Raw genomic sequence first — 21,774 nt, 5'->3', positions numbered from 1 at the left:
TTTCGGGTAAATGTCTTCCCACTACACTGTATTCAACAGATTACAAAGAAAAGTAAAACAAATCTTGGAAGGGAGTAGCGAGGTAACAATAACTGACAATTCAGTAGATGAACTTGAGTACGTTTGCCAGTGTCTAGGTCCCGAGCTACTCTCATGTACTTACACACGACTGTGCAGCCACGGACTATGTCATTTATGGTGTTGACAGAGTAGATGTTCACACACGGTAGGTTTTCCTAGTTAGAAAGGTTCCTAGCCTGGCATCTTCTAAGGCAGGTCATGGCTAGGCCCCAGGGAATTGACGAATGCTGTGAAACTGGATGTGATTTTTGGAGGGGGCGTGCATATATGCAGGCTTCTTGAGATGACTTGAGCTTCCTCAGATTTTTTAAGAAGTTCATCCCTTCCCTGGCAAAAGGTTGACAATTACTGCTTTATGAAAAACACATTCTTGGTGGGAAAGGACTACAGCTGTAGACTGGTTATATTACTTCATGTGTTCAGCAAACCTTCACTGACCAACAGCTGAGCGTCAGGATGTAAACAGGCTTTATGTATATTTAATTATATTTTGACAGACAGAGTTCAACACCGGAACTGCCTAATTTAGCCACCCATGATACAGTTAGGGTTTTTAAAAAATTTTTAAAAAATTCTGAGTGTCTGTTCAGTATATTTTGAGAAGTATATGGCTTGTAAAATTAATTATGAATTTGGTGTTTTCCTTCAGGCACCAGCTTTTCTGGGTAGAAAGGGTTGTACATACTCACAACACATTATAACAGTTCTTTTTACTTTGGCTGACTCTCAGGTTTTGCAGTGTGACAGAGCAGACGAGAACAAATGAGCTTCTTGGAGCTCACCATGTTCCTTTGGTGACAGAACTCGTTAGTAGCAAACCGTCTCCCAGACTCTTTCCTCCAAAATGCCTTCTGTCCAGCTCACAGGGGTGTCGTGTTCTGATGTCTCTGGTTATCGCTCCAAACTGCCTCCCACGCCTCCCATTTGTAGAGGGGTCATGGGGAGATCTCTAATTTTGTCCTTGATGGTATAAAACCTTTTTTCGTTCTGATCTTGAAACCTTCAGCTTTTGTTGAAGTCATGGACTTGAATTCCTATGTCATGACCCTCACATGGTTTATTTCCTACCTGTCTTTTAATGTTATATTTAAAGGCTCAACTTTAAACACATTGTGTTGGCTAAGGGACTCTCACAGACCTCTTTGAATGTGTGTGCCCTAGAAATCTGTTCAGTTTTATCTGCTTTCATGGATTCAGCTGTTCTTCTTTTTATTACCACACTTGTCTTGTTCGGTCTTAAAAGATGTCTGTATTTGTCTTGAGTTGAGTGTTCTCATTTCTCAAGCTAATCATGGAAAAGATGGAACCATTCATTTGGTTTTATTTGTGTGTATGTGTGTTTAAATTGCAGTTTTATGAGTATAATCTGTTTTCCTGAACTTGTCAACAGGAAAAAGCATGGTTTAATTGATTGCTGCATATTGTCAAATTATTGCCACAGTCTGCCTTTTGTCTACCCTGTGTTTCATATCTACCTTTTTTTAAACCAGTTCGCAGTCTTTTGTAAAATCTCTCATGACCTCCCAGCACGTAACTTTTAGCGTCTCCCCACCCCTTCCTGCAACACGTTCGCACTGTCATTATTAATATGAGCTCGTTCGTTGTGTTTGCTGTGTTACTGTGGCACTTTGGGACCGTGCTTTGCACGCTGGCCCGGGAATCAGCAGCAGTGTGCTACGAGGTTTACAGTGTTGAATAAACATGGACCAGTTTCCAGCAGCTTCGTTTTGTTCTAAAATTCAGTAGAAAAATTTAAAGCAAACCTAGCTACATTATGAAATAGAACACAAAATTCACACAAATTTTTAAGCTGAAACAGACTTCAGAGTCTCCTTCCTCTGCTTAAGGATGCTGTCAGTACCCTTGTGAGGTGTTCTCTGGGCTGCTGTCCTTAAGGCCTTACTGGGTTTAGGTTGTCCTTTGGACCTGGCCCCAAATACCTTCTTTCTGCTTCAAAGCCCTTTCTTGATATTCCTCTTCTACTTACTTCTTCAGGCTTTTCCAGGTAACTTTAACCAACTATTAGTTTCTTACTTTACTCCTCTGCCCCTCTCATGGTCCTTTGGCCTGGAATTCAGCCTCTGAAGCCTTTTTTAAGTGAGAGGTGATGATTTCTTCTATGTGGGCCTTCCTGTGACTTACAACTTCCCAAATGCATTTTTTGAAGAACCTTGAATACATTATTGATGCGGATCCTGGCCAGCAGGATCCTGTGTTGTGGCTGCAATAGACAAATACACACGGACTACAGAAATCCTGTGGAGGAAAAGGGACGGCATGGCCACTCTCTAAGTGAGAGAGGGCGAGAGAGAGTCCAAGAGAGAGAGAGAGCCGACCCCTGCCTGGACAGGCTTTTATTGCTTTTCTGGGCACATTACATCGAGGATGGTCCTCATTTACTATGCACAGGTTCACTGTAGGTGATTACCTTTTACAGACAACAAAGGACAGAATACTGCTAATTACTTCAAAGAGAAGGATGTTACAGCTCAAGGGAGAAAGTGGTTGAACTGGTTACACTCCATATTTGGGAGGTTTAGCTCAGATTTTATGAAGTTAAAGATACTCAGTAAACAATTTGCTGCCTCAATCCAGGGTGAGGGAGTTTTAGCAAGAGCAAGTCTCATAGCAGCCTAGGTACAATGCAGGCCTGATTCCCCACTGCAGAACCTATCCATGGGCGTGGGTCCTGCCTGCCGGACCTCGCTCCCCACTGGCTTTTCCGAGTAGGGGCTGGGCCACATTTCCCACGCGTGGAACGGTTCCCCATACATTATTACATGCTTTATATTTTCTGGGTGTCCCCATACAGTTACACACATGCGTGCATGCATCTTTTTTGTAGCCCACACTACGTGTAAGGCACCACAAAGGCACTGCAAGGAGGCTGTTAAGAGAAATGAGACATGTAAAAGGTAGAAAGGAAAACATGAGAGAAACAAATCAAGTGTAAAAGGTGTTCAGAAGAGGGAGAGGTCATTTTTGGCTGCTCAGAATACAATGAGCTTTTGGATGTTCAGAGTCGAGTGAGTTTGCATGTGTTTATCTGTGTCCTCGCTGTCCTGGGAGACAGACCCCATCCGTGGCTCGGGGTCAGTGTGGTCTGCCTCCACATGTGTGCACACACTTACACCAACAGTGTGAAGTGCAGGTAGGAGTGTAATACATTTCCGTTGGCTTGAATAAGAGGTAATTTTAGAACAGCAGTGTCTTGTAAATGTATCGCAGAAAGGAACTTTAGAAATCATGAAATTCAACCTTTATTAGTGTAATTACAACCTTTATTTTGTAATTACAAGAGAAAAAACAGACCAAGAAGTTGATGAGTTACCTGAGATCACGTGGCTTTGTCCGCCTGACTCCCAGTCTCGTGCACTTATCCAGTAGAAGTGTTGTTGCTATGTGGTGATTTCGTATTTGCTTTAAAACCCAATTATGTATGATAGTTGTTAGTTTCACGTTTAATAACTGGTCATGAAAATGACTTCTTGAGCACTTTCTCTGTTTAGGAAGACATCTGCTGCCATTTGGAAGATAAGGTGAAACAACTGGAAAGGAATCAGGAAGCAACCAAACTAGGGAAGACCGAGACCATTAACAGACTGACGAGAAGTCTGGAGGAGAGTCAGAGGCAGTGTGCCAGCTTGTTGCACTCAGGTGGGCGTCTGGGCGCGATTGTGTCCCCGGGAGGCCGCTATACTATGCAGAGAGAACACAGGAGGATCCTTGAATTATAAAAATCAAGAAAAGATAGCAAAATCATGGGTGACAATTTTTTTCAACATTGTTGTACATATGTGTGTAAGGTATAGTGCATATTCATTAGATAATTTGGAAAATTCAGGCAAGTATAAAGTAGAAAATAAAAGTAACTGATAATTCTGCTTGCCCTGGTCGGGTGGTTCAGTGGGTTGGAGCCTCATCCCACACACCAAAAAAAAAGTTGCGGGTTCAATCTTCAGCCAGAGCTCATGCCGAGGGTGTGGTTTTGATCCCTGGTCAGGTGTGTACAAAAGCCAGCTGATGGATGTCTCTCTCTCCCCCTGCTTCTCTTCCTCTCTGTCTCTCTCAAATCGATAAACGTATCCTAGGGTGAGGATTAAAAAAAAAAAACCTTAAAAAAAATAAAAATAACCAATAATTCTACTGCACAGAGGTAACTATTGTTAACATTTGAATGTATTTTCTTCAAGTGAAAGGAATGCACACACACAATTTCCTGCTTTTGAAAATATACCAAAGCTGAATGTTCAGAAATTGAAAATAAAATACATGTTATAAGGTAGATTTTATCTCTGACAGCTAAAAATGATATGAAATCCTGTTATATTTTGCTTTTTAGAATTGATCTTTGATCATATAGTTCTCTCATTTTGGGGAACTTCGTTAATTTTTTTCCCCCTCTCACAGTGGAATAGGCACTTACCTGGTCAATCGAAGCCAGGGAGTTACAGTTTTTGTCATACTTAAGATTTCCCCTGTGGTCTCCATGGTATTAAGTTTGAGAATATGTTTCTTATCGTTAATTTCAGCAGTACTTTTATTTCCTGTTCATTTTTATAAAGTGATGTTAGAATAGAAGACAGTAAAGTAACAAACGTACATACAAACACTACCACACGGAAAACGCAGCACCGTTTACTGGTGAGTAGCTCCACTGTGCAGAGAGTCCGGTGGTTCCGACTCGCCGCTTACGAAAGCCACACTTTGGCACATTAAGACAATTCTGATTATTGGTACAATGTGTACAGAGTGGGTTGTTCAAAAGTCCAAAGTGCTAACATCAAAGACTGTGTAAATAGGTGTTTGTGTATGTTTTGGCTGGGGGCAAAATTTGGACCATGCTCTATTTACGTCCCCCCTCCCTGTTAGGTGTTGTATTCCTTTGTTTCCTTTGCCATTAAAGGTTTTGAAAAAAGAATTTTCTTTTAGTTGCATAATATGTCATCATTACTTTGCTTAAACATTTCCCAGATGCTCATTTTCTTTTGAGGAAACCCAATAAAGTCCCTTTTAAATGGGAACCCCCCCACCAAAGAAAATGATAAAAGAAATAAACAAACAAAAGAAGAAGATTAAATGGGAACTTCCCTTGGTACATTTAAAATTTTAGGTTACTAAAGTTTCAGAAGCATAATCCTAATAGGCTTCTTTCACACAGAGGGCAGGGTGGTGGCAATAAAGGCATTTAGAAAGAAGCTAAGGGCAACAAGATGTAGTTTCTTATTAGAGGGTGGAAATGGGTTCTGAAGAAATTTTGCTTTGGCTTTCTGTGAGTTGGAATGTTACGCCCCTATTAAAAGACTTCTGGAGTGGTCAGGTCTGTAGGTGTGGCTGATTTAGTTCATAGCAAGGTCACTGTAGCCCACGTCTTCAACTTCCCAAGGACATATGGGGAGTCATATTAAACCTTGGAAATGTGTGTTCCAGACCTATGCCCTCTGGGCCCCACTGGCTATTCCTCTGTGCTCCTGGAAAGATAATAAACAGGAAATAACGCAGAACTCCACCTTCTGTTGTCTCAGTGGATTCATGTCTTCTGTACATTACCGGTGCCTTGGCCATTTACATTGGTGTATTCTATGACTCTTTGCCCCATAGGCTCAGTACAGGAGGTGGCTCAGCTGCAGCTCCAGCTGCAGCAAGCACAAAAGGCTCGTGCTATGAGTGAAAACATGAACAAGACTTTGCAGGTGAGTGTTGCCCCCTGGAGGAGACTTTGGGTAACTGAATTACAGCACCTTTATGAACCCTGGATTTCTCTGTATAAAAAAGGGGATTGGACCATCTCCAAAGCAGCCCCTGAGAGTTGCCCACAGTGTCACCCACACAGCTGGGTAGTCAAGCCCAGGTCTGTCTGTGGGTGTGTCCTAGAGATAAGGTATATACAGGTGTGGGAAACCTACAGTGTGGCTGCAGTCCTATTGCATCCCCCTCCGGCGCTACTTAGATTTTCCGCAGCAGGAAAAGGAAAATGCTGGAGGAAGAGGTCCAGTGTTGGCGCCACTGGAAGGAGGGATTTTGCCTGTTTACCACTGGCAGACATGCTGCTACAAAGTGCAGCATGTTGGAAAACCAGTCTACTCTGTCTTGTCCTCCACTGAGCCAAACAGTGCTGCCACCAGTTTCCCAGCTCAAGGGACACTTTTCGTGGAGGACAACATGTGAGTGAGGGAGGTGTGAGAGAAACTACTTGCATTTGCTTTCTCATTCATTTATTCATTCGTTCATTCAGGTGCTAGAAAACCTGATACGTGCTGGCCTTTACAAAGTTATTTTCAGCATGTGCTAAAATGTATTGGAAGAAGCGTTTCTGCCTTCTCTTGACCATTCAAATGAATTTGAAGCATAGGTAGAATGATTCCTTTTCATAGGAAAATAATGAAAATAACTTTGAATAATTTTGTGTTTTAGGAAGAATTAACAGAACTAAAAGATGAAATTTCTCTCTATGAATCTGCTGCAAAACTAGGAATACTTCCAAGTGACTCAGAAGGAGAATTAAATACAGAACTCACTGAATCATACGTGGATTTGGGTATTAAAAAAGTCAACTGGAAAAAGCACAATGTTCAGAGGTATGGAGACAATAGTTCATTGTAGAAGAGCCTGTGATAATAAAACTTGTGATGCCCAGTGACCAAGGGGCACCAGGTGCGAGGCGAGCTGACGGGGGTCTGGAATGTGGGCAGCGTGTATTAGTCATACCTAAGGAAGTGTCAGTGTCTCGGGTCTAAATGAACAGCAGCCCGATGAATTGATACTGTACTGTCTTCAACACCCATAGGCACATCAGTTTTAGTAAGGTAAAAAATGACTAGCTAAAATATACGAAGTCACTTCTACAGTGGAGATCATGTATCTGTTTTAAGGCAAAACGTATTTTTTTATATTAATATTTTGTGTTGAAAGCAGGTACCTGGCATTTATCAGTGGTATATGAAAGAATAAGCATTAATTTTCCCTAGGAATCTTACCATGGCCTTACACTTTAAAACAGGGATTTTGGCCCTGACTGGTGCAGCTCAGTGGGTTGGGCATCATCCCACAAAGTGAAGGGTTGCTGGTTCGATTCCCAGGGCACAGGCCTGGGCTGTGGGTCAGGTCCCAGGTTGAGCCATGTGAGAGGCAACCAGTCGGTCTTTCTCTCACACATCAATGTTTCCCTCTCTCTCCCTCCCTACCCCTCTTTCTAAAAATGAATAAATAACATCTTGAAAAAGTAGGGATTTTGTCTTTTATACCACTGCTTAACACAGATATTTTAGCAATCTTATGGAAGGGATTAAAGTCTTGCCATCCTTCCCAGGGACTGATGGGGGAGGAAGTGGTGGTGGTAGAGGAAAGTGTATGTTTAGGAAATCATTAAATACTTAAAAGATGAATGGAGGAGAAGATGTACATTTTTGAAGCACTTGCTCTTTGGAAGGTGTGATGCAAGCCTCTGGGAGTAGAGTAGATGGACATACTCCCTTCCCAAAAGTAGTTTACCTTTTGTCTGGTTGGGGAGAGGAAGATATGCCTGTAAGCAGCTAAGTGCTCTGTGTTCATGTCATGCTTGGTGTACAAAGGGGTGTTTATCCTTCTCTCTGCTGGTCTGGGATAAGGTGAGGCATGTGTTTGGGAGAGATTGCGCTCAGTCTAAGGAAAACCTTCCATGAATGCATTTGGCTCACACCAGCACCGTCTGGTTTCTAGTTCAGGACTGAGTTTACCATCATTATTGTTTAGTGAGAGCATTTACTGCCTGTTGTGTTTCAGGCGTCGTGCAGCTAAATACAAGCATAGAAATTTCCTGAAGGGTTTGCTCTATAGTGTTTTGGAACTTAATGTATTTTACTACTGGATTCCACTTTCAGAACTATAGGATGAGATTTGTTACATTGATAACTTGTTATTGGGTTACACTGTGAAACAAGATGTTAGTTGAATAAGGCTCCAGTTGTCTGGAGGTCAGTTGTAGGGACCGTCACCTCCAAAGACCTCAGCGACAATCTGGAAGAAAACAAAGCTGAAAACAGCAGAACCAAGCTGTGTGGTCTGTTTGCACACACTTGGATTTGTTTGCGCCTTGTGCGTTACCTGGTTCCCTAACTGATGGAAGAGTAGCTGGGGCTGGGGGCTGGGCGGGTGCTGCCACGGTGCCGGTGCGGCCAGGCTGCTCCACCTTTGCCAGGAGAGAGCTGGAGGAACCCTTGGGCTGGGGCTGCTGATCAGCGTCACAATCCGCACTCACCATCCCATGCTGTCCAAGAAAGCCTTCAGCTTGGTTAGTTAATGAACATGAAAGAGGATGTAAGTGTTATACGAATTCTTGAGATAGATTTATATAAAATTTTAAAGTTAAAAATGTCATTTGGAAAATTGTCTACTGTGCATGCCTCATTTCCTGTTAATGCCAGATTACTTCTACCGGGCTAATGAAAAGAGCTTGGTCTTCAGATCCAGATTTTGTTTTGAATCATAGTTTTGCCATTTATTAGTAGCTTAGTGATCTTGGGCAGGTTTCTTGACTTTTCTGAGCCTGTTTTCTTCTCAGGCTTTTTCTGTTAAGTGGATTATAGCATATACCTTGGGCGTTAAAGTGAGGATTAAAATAGATAATGAATATGAATAGATAATGAATAATGAATAGATAGTGAAAAAGGGCCTTTGTATATATTCCAGTAGATGGTAGCTATTACTATTATTAGTTAATAGATGGTTCCTTAAAATATATCATCAACGGATTTTATATTAATCCACTTTCAACTCAACACACACTTGATAAAAAGTTCTCGATCCTCATCTCAACCTTGACAAAAGCATCAGATCCATTATCATCGTATTAGAATTGGAAAAACCAGAGCTCGGAGAGCTAAACCCTTCCGCTCAGGAAGACAGACCATGATCAGCAGAGCCAGTACTTGAATCCAAAATGTGACTGTCATGTAAACCTCTTGTTTCATGTTCTTGTGACAGTCGAACCTTTGGGCCTGAAAACTTTATTCTTTATGTGTTTTATTTTAGAGGATTAAAATAAATGCTGGGAAAGATTCATGCCAAAATATTCTTTCCAATAAGCTATTATTTTATTTTAATTTGTGCCATAATTAGCTTGGAATTGGGTAAATAATAGTAATATGTGTATATATGTCTTTTCAAGTCGACTGACTTCATCACGATGTCTACCAAAATGTATTCTGCTTTTGCCCTGTCTATGTAATTAGTCCTTATTCCCCAAGTCCTATCGTAAGTTAAAGCCCATTCCCACAGACGACAAATCTGGGACATCACATCACTGTTGTAGTGGAAGGAATGCCAGCTCTGTTCAGCTGGGAAAGTGAGTAACTAAAACATAGTGGGCAGCCATTGAGGCTCAGGGCGAAGGAATTCAGTGAAACACAGGATATGTGAAGAAAGGCTTAGCTTATAGTCATCCCACTTACCAGCAGTTTAACAGATAAGCATGCAGTTTTGAGGAAAAAGTAAGAATTATTCTTAGCTTGAAGTGAGAGGAGATATAGGAGAGAGATTTGTACCTTTCCTCTGCTGGACTGTGATTCTTAGAACAAGAGGAAGGGACAGTTTTCCCAGGGTCGAGAATTTTAGTACTTTGTTGACTTGAGCTGCTTTCAAATCACTGACCCAATTACTAGTGGCTCCAAGCTTTTATTCTCAGCTACTACCTCCCTCAAGCTACCGCCTAGTAAATTTGAAGGATTCAGCCTCAGCGTTCTATTTCACATTCGTGGAATTTGAGTAACTAAATCTGCATGCAGCTTGCAGACAGCTTCCCCTCTTCCTTATTATAGTTGGCTGCGAAGCTCAAATAATAAACATTTAACAAGTGGAATGCCTTTTCCCTTTGGTCTTCTCAGCAGGCTTCATAAGGGAGTACAGTTTATTTGGACTCAGGGGAACCAACTTCCGCAAGGCTCAGGAGTGAGCCTTGTGCAGGACTGGTCACCACCACTGACTTTTTCCCTCTTGAGAGAGAAGAGAAAATTATTTTAGCAAGCACTTTTTGTGCTCTCTGACTTGGCTCCCTCTAGGAGTACATGATGTGCTATTTCAGTGGTCAGCATTCAGTAAGAAAAGAAATGAGTGCATAATTTGTTAACTGGGCAAAACGAGTGTTCTGCTTCAAGTTAGTTCACCGCGTCTCATGGCGCGGGAAGATGCACTGTAATATATTTTCTATTTTCTATTTCTTTTTTCTCTGTTTTTATTGTTGTTCAATTACAGTTGTCCCAATTTCCCCCCACCTATTTCTTATATTTATTTATAAATGTGAGTGGTTTAAATAGGTTAGATCTACATATAACAGACATTTATACTATGTATACTGCATGCACAGAAGTGTATATTGATAAATGTGTAGCATATGGGAAGGAGCGCCTTTCATAATGCTAAAATGATCATGTGTTCTACATTCTTGCTCTCTGTATATGTGTGCACAGTATATATACGAGGTCTGTCCAGAAAGTATCCATCCGTGTACTATGAAAAATAGAGACATATATTGAAGAAGATACGAGATACAAGAAACATTGTATATAGGACACTGACACCTCAGGCCCCTTCAGAGTTGTGACCTTGAGGAAATCTGGTTCATTGGCAGTGGTTTGAGTCAAGTCATTAGTGACTATAGCACGATGTTCCTTCTGCTCTGGTAGCAGAAGCTGCAGAACAAATTTTGTCACAACACATTTCAAGACTGTGTACCTCGCTCATGTTGAGAGTGCACTTTCAAGATCCTGCATCAAGATCCTGGACACATTAGTTTTTGGAATCCCTGTATCAGCTTCTAGTTCTCTTGCTGTCAGTCACTAATCTTTGTTGATTGCAGCCTGTATGCCTTCAACATTCTCAGGTGTTCTGCTTGTTGCAGGCCTTCCAGAACATGGATCACTTTCAATAGATTCTCGACCATCTTTGAAGCATTTGTGCCACACTTTTATTTGCGCTGCACTCATTGCATCATCCCCGAAAGCCTTCTGAGTCATCCAGATAGTTTCCGTGGAGGAATGTTCAAGCTTAACCCAAAATTTGATGCAGAGTCATTGCTCTACTTGCTCAGTCACTTTGAGTGTGACAGCCACACAGTACACAGGCTCACTCAATGCATCTACTGCCCCCACTAATCAGTACAGTGAAGTCATCACTGTTCAAACATATACATTCCAGCCCCCTCCCCTTGGCTTCCAGGTCACATCGATGTCGTGCAAACCGTTCTTGTTATATTGACAATGGCTCAACATTTTCCGGACAGACCTCGTATATTCTAATGTTTCAAATCATTTGCAACTGGAAGCAGTAAAAAATTTAAATCAGATCCTGTTTATTTCTTTTTTAAGAAATAGATGTTACTTTTTTAAACAGTTTTAGATTTACAAAAAAATTAATATAGTACAAAGAGTTCCTGTATACTCTGTACCATTTTGCCCTATTAACATCCTACATCAGCACAGTACATTTGTTACAATTTATGAACTAATATTGATACATTATCATTAATATATCCATCATTGATTTAGATGGTCTTGGATTTTAGTTGATGTCTTTTTCCTGTTCCAGGATCACATCCAGCATATATTTAGGAGTCATATTTCCTTAGGTTCCTCTGGAATTTCCTCGTTTTTGATGCCCTTGACAGTTTGGAGACATACTGGTCAACTATTTTGTAGGGAGCCCCTGGAATTTGATGTGTATCTCACAGTTATGCTTTTCTCATGGGTTTTGTGGTTGAATATCACAGGGATGAGGTTCTATTTTTATGATATTAAGGGTACATAATATCAATATTTCTTTTAAAAGTTATTTTTTCCTTTATTATGGAAAAAATAGAAAATACAGGTTAAGAAAACAAAATCAAAAGCACCCACAATCTTTTCCTCTCATAAAGAAAATCACTTTTAACATTTTGGTATATAATTTCCACATCTGTTTTGATGTTTCTAACAGATAAAATAATGTAGAATATACTGTTTTATAATTAGCCTTAATACATTCTGGAATCTTTAGATGTCAGTAAATATCGTTACATATACTTACTAAGTGGTATGTGGATGAATGTAATGTAGTTTAGTTAGTAATACACTGTTTAAAATTTTTTAAATGGTAAATAATGCAATATTATTTTTGCAAGCATCCTTGTAGTCAAATCTTTATTCATGTCTTTGGATTATGTCCTTGAGAGGTGGACGAATATTCTTGCTAACAGGCACGCGCAGTATGTGAGGCTCCTGGCGCGTGCTGCTGAACAGGCCGGGGCTGGCACCCTGCCCACCCCCGTCAGTGCCGGTCGCTGTGTACCTCGCCCGTGTTGAGAGTGCACTTTCCTGTTCAAAATTTTTATGTAGTTACATCCGTCACTCTTTCACCGTACTTCTTGAGGGTGTCTTCTAGTGCCTTTATAATTTTATTTCACTTGTTAAAGCTTTCGAAATTGTGAAATGTAACACACAAAATACATGAAGCATACGCTTAATGAATGGTTTCACAGCGAGTACCCATGGGACCACTGCCCGGGTCCAGAAACGGCCCATATTTCTCTTTCCAGTTATGCCCTTGAGAGTGACTGCTGTCTTACCTGTTATGGCAGTCATTTTCTTTCTTGGGTGTTTTAAATCCTTTTAAGACCTAATTATTCGTACCTAAACACCATAGATTGGGTTTGCTGTCATATGAATGTAACTTACATGTTAGGTTTAGGCTTGCTCTTTTCCTTTTACAAACCATAAATTTTTCCCATTTGAAGTGTACAGTTCAGAGGCTTTAATTTTTATTTTATTCATTCATTCATTCCGTGGTTTTTAGTATAATCACAGAGTTGTACAACCGTCACAACAACCGAACTCTAGAACATTGCAATATCCTCAAAAAGAAGCCCCACGCCTGTTACCAGCCATTCCCCATTACCTGCTCTGCCTCTAGACAACCACTGGTCTGCTTTCTGTTTCTACAGATTTGTCTGTTCTGTACATTTCAGGTAATGGAGTTATATAACATGTGGTCTTTTGTGATTGGCTTATTATATTAGCATCTTATATTCACTTTATAGCCAAATAACATTTCACTGTGTGAATGTACCACCTTTTGTCTACCCATTCACCAGCTGATAGACATTTATTTGGATTGTATCTACCTTTTGGCTGTTAGGATAATGCTGCTATGAACATTTGTGTACAATTTTTTGTGTGAACATATGTTTTCAGATATATACTTAGTGGAATTGCTGGGTCATGCGGTAGCTCTATGTTTAGCATTTTGAGGAGTGATCCAGCTGTTTTCCAAAGTGGCTGCCCCATTTTGCATTCCTGCAAGCAATGTATGAGGGTTTCCATTTCCCCATATTCTTGTTAACACTTGTTAGTTTCTAATTTTTTGTATTATAATCCTCCTAAAGGGTATGAATGGTTTCTCATTGAGGTTTTGATTTGAATGATGTGGTTTTGATTTGATAGTTAATGAAGTTGACCATCTTTTCATGTGTTGATTGGCCATTTGTATATCTTCTTTGAAGAAACGTCTATTCAAATCTTTATTCCATTTTAAAATTGCATTATTTTTGCCCTGGCTGGGTGGCCCACTTGGTTGGAGGGTCGTCCCATACACCAAAAAGTTATGGGTTCGGTTTCTGGTCTGGGCACTTAGCAAGGTCACAGGTATGATTCCCAGCCGGGACACATACAGGAGGCAACTGATTGATACTTCTCTCTCATGTTGATGTTTCTCTCTTTCTCTCTCTCCCGCTCCCCCTCCCCCTTCTCTCTCACACACTCTCTCTGTCTCTCTAAAGTCAATTAAAAAAAAATCCTCAGGTGAGGATTAAAAAAAAGTGTATTGTTTTTTCATTGTTTAATTTTAAGAGTATTCTGAGTACAAGTCCTTTGTCAAATAAATGATTTGTAAATATTGTCTCCTGTAGGTTGCCTTCTTACTTTTTTGATAGCATCCTTTGAAGCACCAAAGTGTTTAATTTTGAAAGTCCATCTTACCTTTTTTCTTAGGTTTCTTATGCTTTTGGTATCTAAGAAACCATTCCCTAATCCAAGGTCCAGAAGATGTGTACCCATGGTTTCTTCTGAGAGTTTTCTCTTTTACTAGGTCTTGGATCCATTTTGTGTGAGTCTGTGTGTGTGGTGTGAAATAGGGGCCGAACTTTACTCTTTTGCATGTGGTGGACATCCCATTGTCCCAGTATCATTTATTGGAAAAGAATACTCCCCATTAAATTGTTTTGGCACTCTTGTGGGAGATCAGTTGACTATAAATGTGAAGTTTATTTCTGGGCTCTCATTGAGATCTACATTCCAATTGATCTATATGTCTGTGTGCAGGCCATTACCACACTCACTTGATTGTTGTACGTTGTAGTAAGGTTGGAAATTCGGAAGTGTGAGCTTTTCAAATTTTGTTCTTTTTAAAGACTGTTTAGGCTGTTCCCTGTCTTTTGCATTTCCGCATGAATTTTTGCATCAGTTTGTCAGTTTCTACAGACAGACAGGCTGGGTTTTGATACGGGGTGCACTGAAACTGTAGATCAAATTTGGGGGTATTGCCATCTCAACAGTATTGTCTTCAGATCCCTGGCCATGGGTGTCTTTCTGTTTACTTAGATCTTTGATTTCTGTTAGTGTACCCGTCACCTATTCTTGTAGTTTCGTGGTTTTCAGTGTCCTAGTGGTATACTTCTTTGTTAAATTTATTCCTAGGTATTTTATTCTCTTTGCTGGATTGTTTTCTCAGTTCTGTTTTCAGGTGGCTCATTACTTCTATATGGAAATCCAGTTGATGTTGTATGTTGACCTTGAACCCTGTCATATTGCCGAGCTGCACTTACTTGTTCGAAAAGTTTTTTTAGTGGACTCCTTAGGATTTTTTATATTCAATATCATGTCATCTGAAAATAGAGATAGTTGTATTTTTTTCCTTCCAATGTGGATGCATTTTGTTTCTTTTTCATTTTTTAAAAATCCTCACCTGAGAAAATGTTTATTGATAAGATGGAGGGAGGGAGAGTGAAGAGAAGAGAGGAGGAGAGAAGGGGAAGGGAGAGGAGAGGAGAGAAATACTGAACAGGGGTGTCCAACCTTTTGGCGTCTCTGGGCCACACTGGAAGAAGGAGAGGTGTCTTGGACCACACATTAAATACATTGCTACATGTAATCACAAAAATATCTTGTAATATTTTAAAGTAAATTTACAATTTTGTGTTGGGCCGCATTCTAGCCATCCCGAGCTGCATGTGGCCCATGGGCCGCGTGTTGGACACCCCTGCTCTGTTGTCTCCTGTGCACACCCTAACTGTGGATCAAACCCGTGACCTTTTCTGGTGTACAAATGATGTTCCAACCAACTTAGCCACCTGGCCTGGGCCCTTTTTATTTCCTTTTCTTGACTAATTGCTCTACCTAAAATCTCTAGTACAACATTGAATAGAAGTGGCAAGAGCAGACATGGTTGTCTTGCTGCTGATCTTAGGGGGAAGTAAGTATTTAGTCATTCTCCATAAAGCATGAATGTTAGCTGTGGGTTTCTCATTGCAGTTAGTAGTTTTTAAGGAATTGCCATGCTTGATTTGTTACTTGATTTAACTGAAAATATGCTAATTTCCCCATTAGCACTGTACAGCAAGAGGACCCACAGGAAGCGCTTTCCAAAGATGAGATGGTCCTGAAGCTGAAGGTGGAGGTGCAGCGTTTGCTCGCCAGCAACTCAATGAAACGTCGCCTGGTGTCTCAGTTACAAAATGATCTCAGAGGCTGTCAAGAGAGAATTGAAGATCTGCAGCAGATGCAGAAGGATGTGAGAAGCATCGAGGTTGAGGTATGTAGAGTTTATAGACCTAAAACACCACTTTTAGAAGACTTACTAGAGAAAGTGCTTACAATTTTCACATTTAAATGAGACCTTTGTTTTTCAGGGGTTCATTTGACTTTTTTAGAAGTAAAATTTAGAGAAGGAAATGCCATTTAAAGGAATATATTTTCTGGCTACTCCTGGCACCTACTAAATGAGATGCCCATTAGGTAAAATTTCTTTATCACAAATCCAAGGAATCATCCATCCTGTGTTCAAAGTATCTGTATTTCCTCAAGATGGCTTGTACCAACGGTGCCCTAACATCTAACTAAATTCTTTATTTGGCATGTTGTCCATGAGATTTTTCTGGCCCATATTTCTGTAATGAAAGTCATTCTATATAAGGAAATTAATTATATAGTGTTGGTGTTGGGGGGGAGAGGCACAGAATCGGGTTGTGTCAGACTTGCTGATCCACCTTTACATCCTTCAGTTACTCTCCTCACTTAGTTCATGAGGAAAGTGAAGCTGGAGCAGTTTGTGACCCTCCTGAGGCTACAGAGTCAATCTCGAGGCAAACTGGAATTAAAACCCTTGAATAATAAGTAGGCAAAGGCTATTTCCCCAAGATCGTCCTATCACGGAGCCTTCTAGGGTGGCCCTCCTTCCGCAGCTGCCTTTCTCACGCTTCTGTATTTCACAGACTCGAGCCCATGTGGACTCCCAACAGAAAGCAATGCGAAAAGACTTAGCAAACTAAAAGGAGAAGGAAGGAGGAAAAGTAATGTAGATAGTGTATTTCTTTTCCTTCTGGATGGAAATAATTTTTTACTTCCTATGTTAGTACTGTTTTATGTCCTGATCCTTTCAACTAGGAAGTGTGTTTATTAAAATAGTCCTTTTAGAAGAAAGTTTTCGGGATGTTCTAGGGTGCCCTGTTATTGTGGAACTTTAACTCATTTATTTTCTAGAAATAATAGTGTGTTCCCACTGCTAACGGCCTGCCCAGTCTGGTTCCCTCCTCTCAGGAGCTGTGTTTGATGAGCACAGCGTTGGTTTCAACGTTAACAGCCAAACAGGAAAGACCCCGTCTCGCCAGCACCGCTAACATCTTTAATTCAAGCTGTTTTAACTGTTTCCATGTGTTTCTTAAAGTGGATGGAAATGAAAGTTTGTGTCTCAGTTTGCGTTAGATCAGAGTTGATTGGTTTAAGCATTTTGGGGAGACTCAGGATCCTAAGACTCTGGGGAGGAGGACCCTGATATGGAGTCTGAACCTGAGCTCAGGTGCCTCGGTGCTTTCTTCATTTTGTTTGGAAGTTACTGATGGCGTTTGTTGTACGGCTACACTACACGTGTGTGGCAGTGACGGCGGTCGTGCCTCGTGCTGTATTTTGTTTTGGCCCTGTCCTTCGCCTCCGTGGTCTGGTTGGTCAGTGAGCTGACGGGAGCTGCCTCGTCTTTGAAGACTCCTTGTCCAGCTTCTCCTTTGCTGTCATGGTTTCCCAGCAGTCTGCCTTTGGTTTTCCTTAAAGTGTGACTTCAGCCCTTGCTGCTTATGTCTGTTCTGCTTCAACTTACTATATAGGAGATTCTTGAAAGTATTGTGTTGATAATTCACTGCAGATTTTCTCAGTAAATATTTGTTGAATTAATGCATATACTGATCTACTTCCTTGATGGGGGAACAGGACAGGATATAGTAATTTAACCAACAGGTGTTTTTTTCAATAAACACTCAAGTTTACAGTCATCTAATTAGCCCATGGACACCTTCAGACCTTGCCTTTGTCACTTATTTCCCACATCTTTTCTAATGGAGTTAGAAAATACTAATCAAATATTAGTATTATATGGATCATATACTGTGCTGATCATTCCAGCTGAAAACTGGGCCGTTAAGGTAGAATGTGGTAAAGGCCTTAGGAAAACCAGGCTAGCTGACTAGCAGTCGGGGGCCTGCACCTACACCTAATATTTTGTAAGCATAATAAATAAAACACAGAGACCTTTCTGTGTCTGACACTCGATAGAGATCCTTACCACAAGTTGTGGTTAAAGCCGTACTCTGATTGTAAGGCACTTAATAGGCAGCGTTCAGTGGCCACCTTAGAAGCTTCCTAGCTAGAATCTTTTCAGGTGTAGAAATTATGAAGGTAGTATGAGAGTTGGTTCTTGTTTTCTTGAAGATAATGTCTTCAGTGTTCCATCTTTAGAAAGAGACTTTGTTGTGACATTTACGTGGTCCTTCTCTTTTTAAAGATGTTTGTAAGGGTTTTGTGCTGACAGGGAAAAGTTCCTAGTTTCTGTGTGCCTGCAGGGTGAGATCGTATGTCAAAACTGGGTGCAGTAGCTAGCTGTGAAATTGTTTTCCAGTGTATCTGTATGATATTACTTTTATTCCTAGTAATAAAAACCTCACCAGTGGGGAGGGAAGGGCAAATGAGATGAGTATCATAAACTTTAAAAAGTAGAGGCCAAGTTAAAAAAATGAAAGCCGTTTTAATGAGTCAGTAAAATCTTTTAAAGTCTCATTAGTATCCCCCCAAATGGAGAGAAGCTAACAGAGTGAGTATGCTTAGCTATTCTCTCTTCTGCCTGGGGTAGGAGCAGTGGCTTCTGGGAAATGATGGCAAATGAAAAGAGGAACAGCAACAACTGGAGCAGTTTCCTTCTGAAGTGAAGACTCTGTGAACTGGAAGACTGAGCCGAAGCCTCAGTGTCTTGTCACCCCACCTGGGAACGAGATACTGAGATACACATACCTCTTCCTCCCCAATGAGTAGAATGGACCTTGGTACAGGGTAGTTTTTAAACATTGTATAAGAAAGCTCAGAGTTTGGGTAAATACATAAACCAACAAGTCCAATGGAGTAGGTATTTTAAAAAAAATCTTTGTGACCTCTCACTAAATAAAGAACTCATAAAAAGAGATAAGCAAGACATTTAGATGGCAAGGAAAATGTGCAAAGTCATGTAAACAGACCAGTGTGGGAAGATATGAACCAAATGAATAGTGAAGATATGCAAGAGGTTCCACTGTGGGGCAGTAGAAGAAATGCAAGTGAAAGCAATGGCTGAATACCCTTTCCCCCCGAAATACTGTCGTCACTTAAAGACCGTCACTGCCACTGGAGGGAAGGAGAGTGGGACGAAGTCATGAGAGTACACATTTGTACAAACTTTCTGGAAACTATTTGCCCAAGTTCATCATGAATCTTAAATTGTACCTATTGAACAAAATACATATCTATGGGTGAAAGTATAATGAAAAATACAGTATTTGCATAATCTCCAAGTATCTCCTTATTAGCTCCTTATTAAATATAAGTGGAAAAAGAGCAACTTTGCAGTGGGGATGCTTGCAGACACTGCCTTCATCAATTGATCATCGCCAGTGATGAGACATCGATAGCGAGTCTCCCCTGAAAAGCATGCACATCATTTCTGTGGCCTTCACGCCCCAAAATGCATAACTGAATTTCATAATGAAGTAACATCAGAAAAATCCAAATTGAGGGACATCCTACAAAGTAATGGGGTAGCAATCCAAAAAGACCCTGACTTTGAAGGACAGAGACTGAAGAATTGTCCTAGGTTGCAGGAAACTAATGAGATGTGACAACGGAATGCAACGTGAAGCCACAGATTGGACCCTGACGCAGAAAAGGATATTAGAGGAAAATTAGAAAATTATGCATAAGGTCTGAAGGTTAGTTAATAGTACTGTGTCCTGGTTAATTCCCTAATTTTGATAATTGTGCTGTGGTTATATTTGGGGATCATGGTAAAAGGTGTATGAAAATTATTAATACTTGTACTGTTGTTGCAATTTCTTCATAAATATGACATTATTTTCAAAAGAATTACTTAGACTGTTTTTAAAAGCTGAAAAACTTTTGACTTTTTAAAAACATTTAGGCTAAAACAGATACCTCAGGAAAACCAGCTAATCAGTTGTGGCCTGACTCTTCCACGCCCGAAATGATCGTCAAAGATGATGTTCTGCGACTTAAAAATGAAATTCAAGTTTTACAACAACAAAATCGGGTAATTAAAAAAGTTGTTATATTTTGCGAGAACTTTTATGGCCTCGTTAAATGCAAAGGATGTGATAGACTTCTCAAAAATGCAGAGGCAGTGTGAGTTAGTACACAAGGACATTAGTAGGTGATTAAGGATTCCAGTTGTTTCCCTTCAGTATCAGTCACGAGGTGGTAGTTTATTAGAAGGTAAGTTGGTGTAAATCCAGTTTTCTGTCTACACAGTAACTCGGCCGATAGAGATGTCATTTCCTCCTTAGCCAGCCCTTGACCAAAAAGTAAAACTTTGCTTATTTAGGAGGTTGCTGAAGACTATTAATTCTAAGACTTATTTTGAAGGCATCAGTTAGGCAATTCTTCTCTGGTTGTGTTTTCATTTCATACATTTCAAATTAAATACAAAATTTAAATTTTTGCTCTTCAGAAAGCTACTTGTTGAATAAATGATTCTGTACTCTTATCAAGGCATGAAGAGACTTCTGTAGAATTACAAAAATGATATTATGTCAGATAATGTTACGGGGTAGAGCTAATGAGATTAGACTGATCATTAAAAAATGATACTTACTTCCATGAAATACTTTATTATTTTGTATCTAGGCACTTAAAGAAACTGAAGAAAAACTGAGAAATACAAATCAGGACTTATGTAATCAAATGAGACAAATGGTACAAGATTTTGACCGTGATAAACAAGAAACTGTTAATAGGTAAGGTCCGTGTAGAAACCTCATGCCTGCTTCCTGGGCACCTTCCCCTTTTGTTTCCCCCATCTCCCCTCCCCCCACACCCAACCACAACAACAAAAGATATGGGAGAGAAATGATGGAGTGAACCCTCCCCGTTGAGACTTTGGATTGGAGAAGGTGAGTGCTTGGCTTCTCAAATTAGAATTTGGAACTCATTTTCCATAGAAATGGTGTTATGTAGTGGGTTGGATTCTATAGCACCATCAAATGGTAGTTCATTGAAGTGGTATAGCTTAATGGTGTTTTAAAAGCTAGTCTGGGAAACTATTCTTTATAAGAAAGAAATCTGTGGGAGGGTATATGTCTTCCAAATACCAAATCATAAACTGGGAAACAGACTTCTGGAGCATAACTTACTTGTGAGTTTGGTAGTGCTGGTATTAATGTGGATGACTTGCAATTTTGGAACCCCAACCTAGATTATTTCAATTTTTTTTTTTTTACTAAGTCCTCAACACAAACTATTTTTTAAAAGATTTTTATTTATTTATTTTCGGAGAGAAGGGAAGGAAGGGGGAAAGAGAGGGAGAGAAACATCGATGTGTGGTTGCCTCATGCGCCCTCCACTGGGGACCTGGCCTGCAACCCAGGCATGTGCCCTGACTGGGAATCGAACTGGTGACCCTTTGGTTCACAGCTCGAGCTCAGTCCACTGAGCCACACCAGCCAGGGCCTCTGCACAGGCTATTATCTTTGTTTGAAGGACTGGGACATCCTCACATTCAAGTTTTTAATTGTTTTCTAGAAACATTTGAAGAAATAAAAATTTGAAGATTCATATAAGATCATATATTGAAGATTATTACCATTTTTGGTTGGGGAAAACCAATCTGACCTCAATTATAATTGCATTAGAGTAGAGTGGGAGGAAGGAAGGATGTGAAACCAGTTCATCCATGGCACTGGATGCTGATTCTAAGGCTGGACACTGCCTTAGAATCTGCTGTCCACCTTCTGTTTCCAGGTGCGAGAGGACTTACCAGCAGCACCATGAAGCTGTGAAAGCCCAAATACGAGAAAGCCTGTTAGCAAAGCATGCTTTGGAGAAGCAGGAGCTCTTTGAAGTTTATGAGGCCACCCGCTTGCAACTTAGGTGAGAATAAAAGAGTTTA

The 21,774-nt window shown here is 40.4% G+C and overlaps 1 protein-coding gene across 5 annotated transcripts in view; it reads left to right on the top strand.

Moving 5' to 3' along the window:
- The window catches only part of CEP152 (centrosomal protein 152), a 94,135-nt gene that overhangs the window by 30,250 nt on the left and 42,111 nt on the right, over positions 1 to 21,774 (top strand). For all 5 annotated transcript variants that reach the window (XM_053928905.1, XM_045202021.3, XM_053928908.2 and 2 more), the window contains 7 exons: positions 3,591 to 3,738; positions 5,683 to 5,774; positions 6,496 to 6,659; positions 15,690 to 15,894; positions 19,792 to 19,920; positions 20,514 to 20,623; positions 21,627 to 21,755. In XM_053928905.1, the coding sequence (XP_053784880.1) occupies positions 3,591 to 3,738; positions 5,683 to 5,774; positions 6,496 to 6,659; positions 15,690 to 15,894; positions 19,792 to 19,920; positions 20,514 to 20,623; positions 21,627 to 21,755 (977 nt within the window). The remainder of the gene's footprint in view (positions 1 to 3,590; positions 3,739 to 5,682; positions 5,775 to 6,495; positions 6,660 to 15,689; positions 15,895 to 19,791; positions 19,921 to 20,513; positions 20,624 to 21,626; positions 21,756 to 21,774) is intronic.

Source organism: Desmodus rotundus, chromosome 7 (genome assembly GCF_022682495.2).
Source record: "Desmodus rotundus isolate HL8 chromosome 7, HLdesRot8A.1, whole genome shotgun sequence".
Classification (NCBI taxonomy): Eukaryota; Metazoa; Chordata; class Mammalia; order Chiroptera; family Phyllostomidae; genus Desmodus; species Desmodus rotundus.
This window is presented reverse-complemented; position numbering and strand designations above follow the sequence as displayed.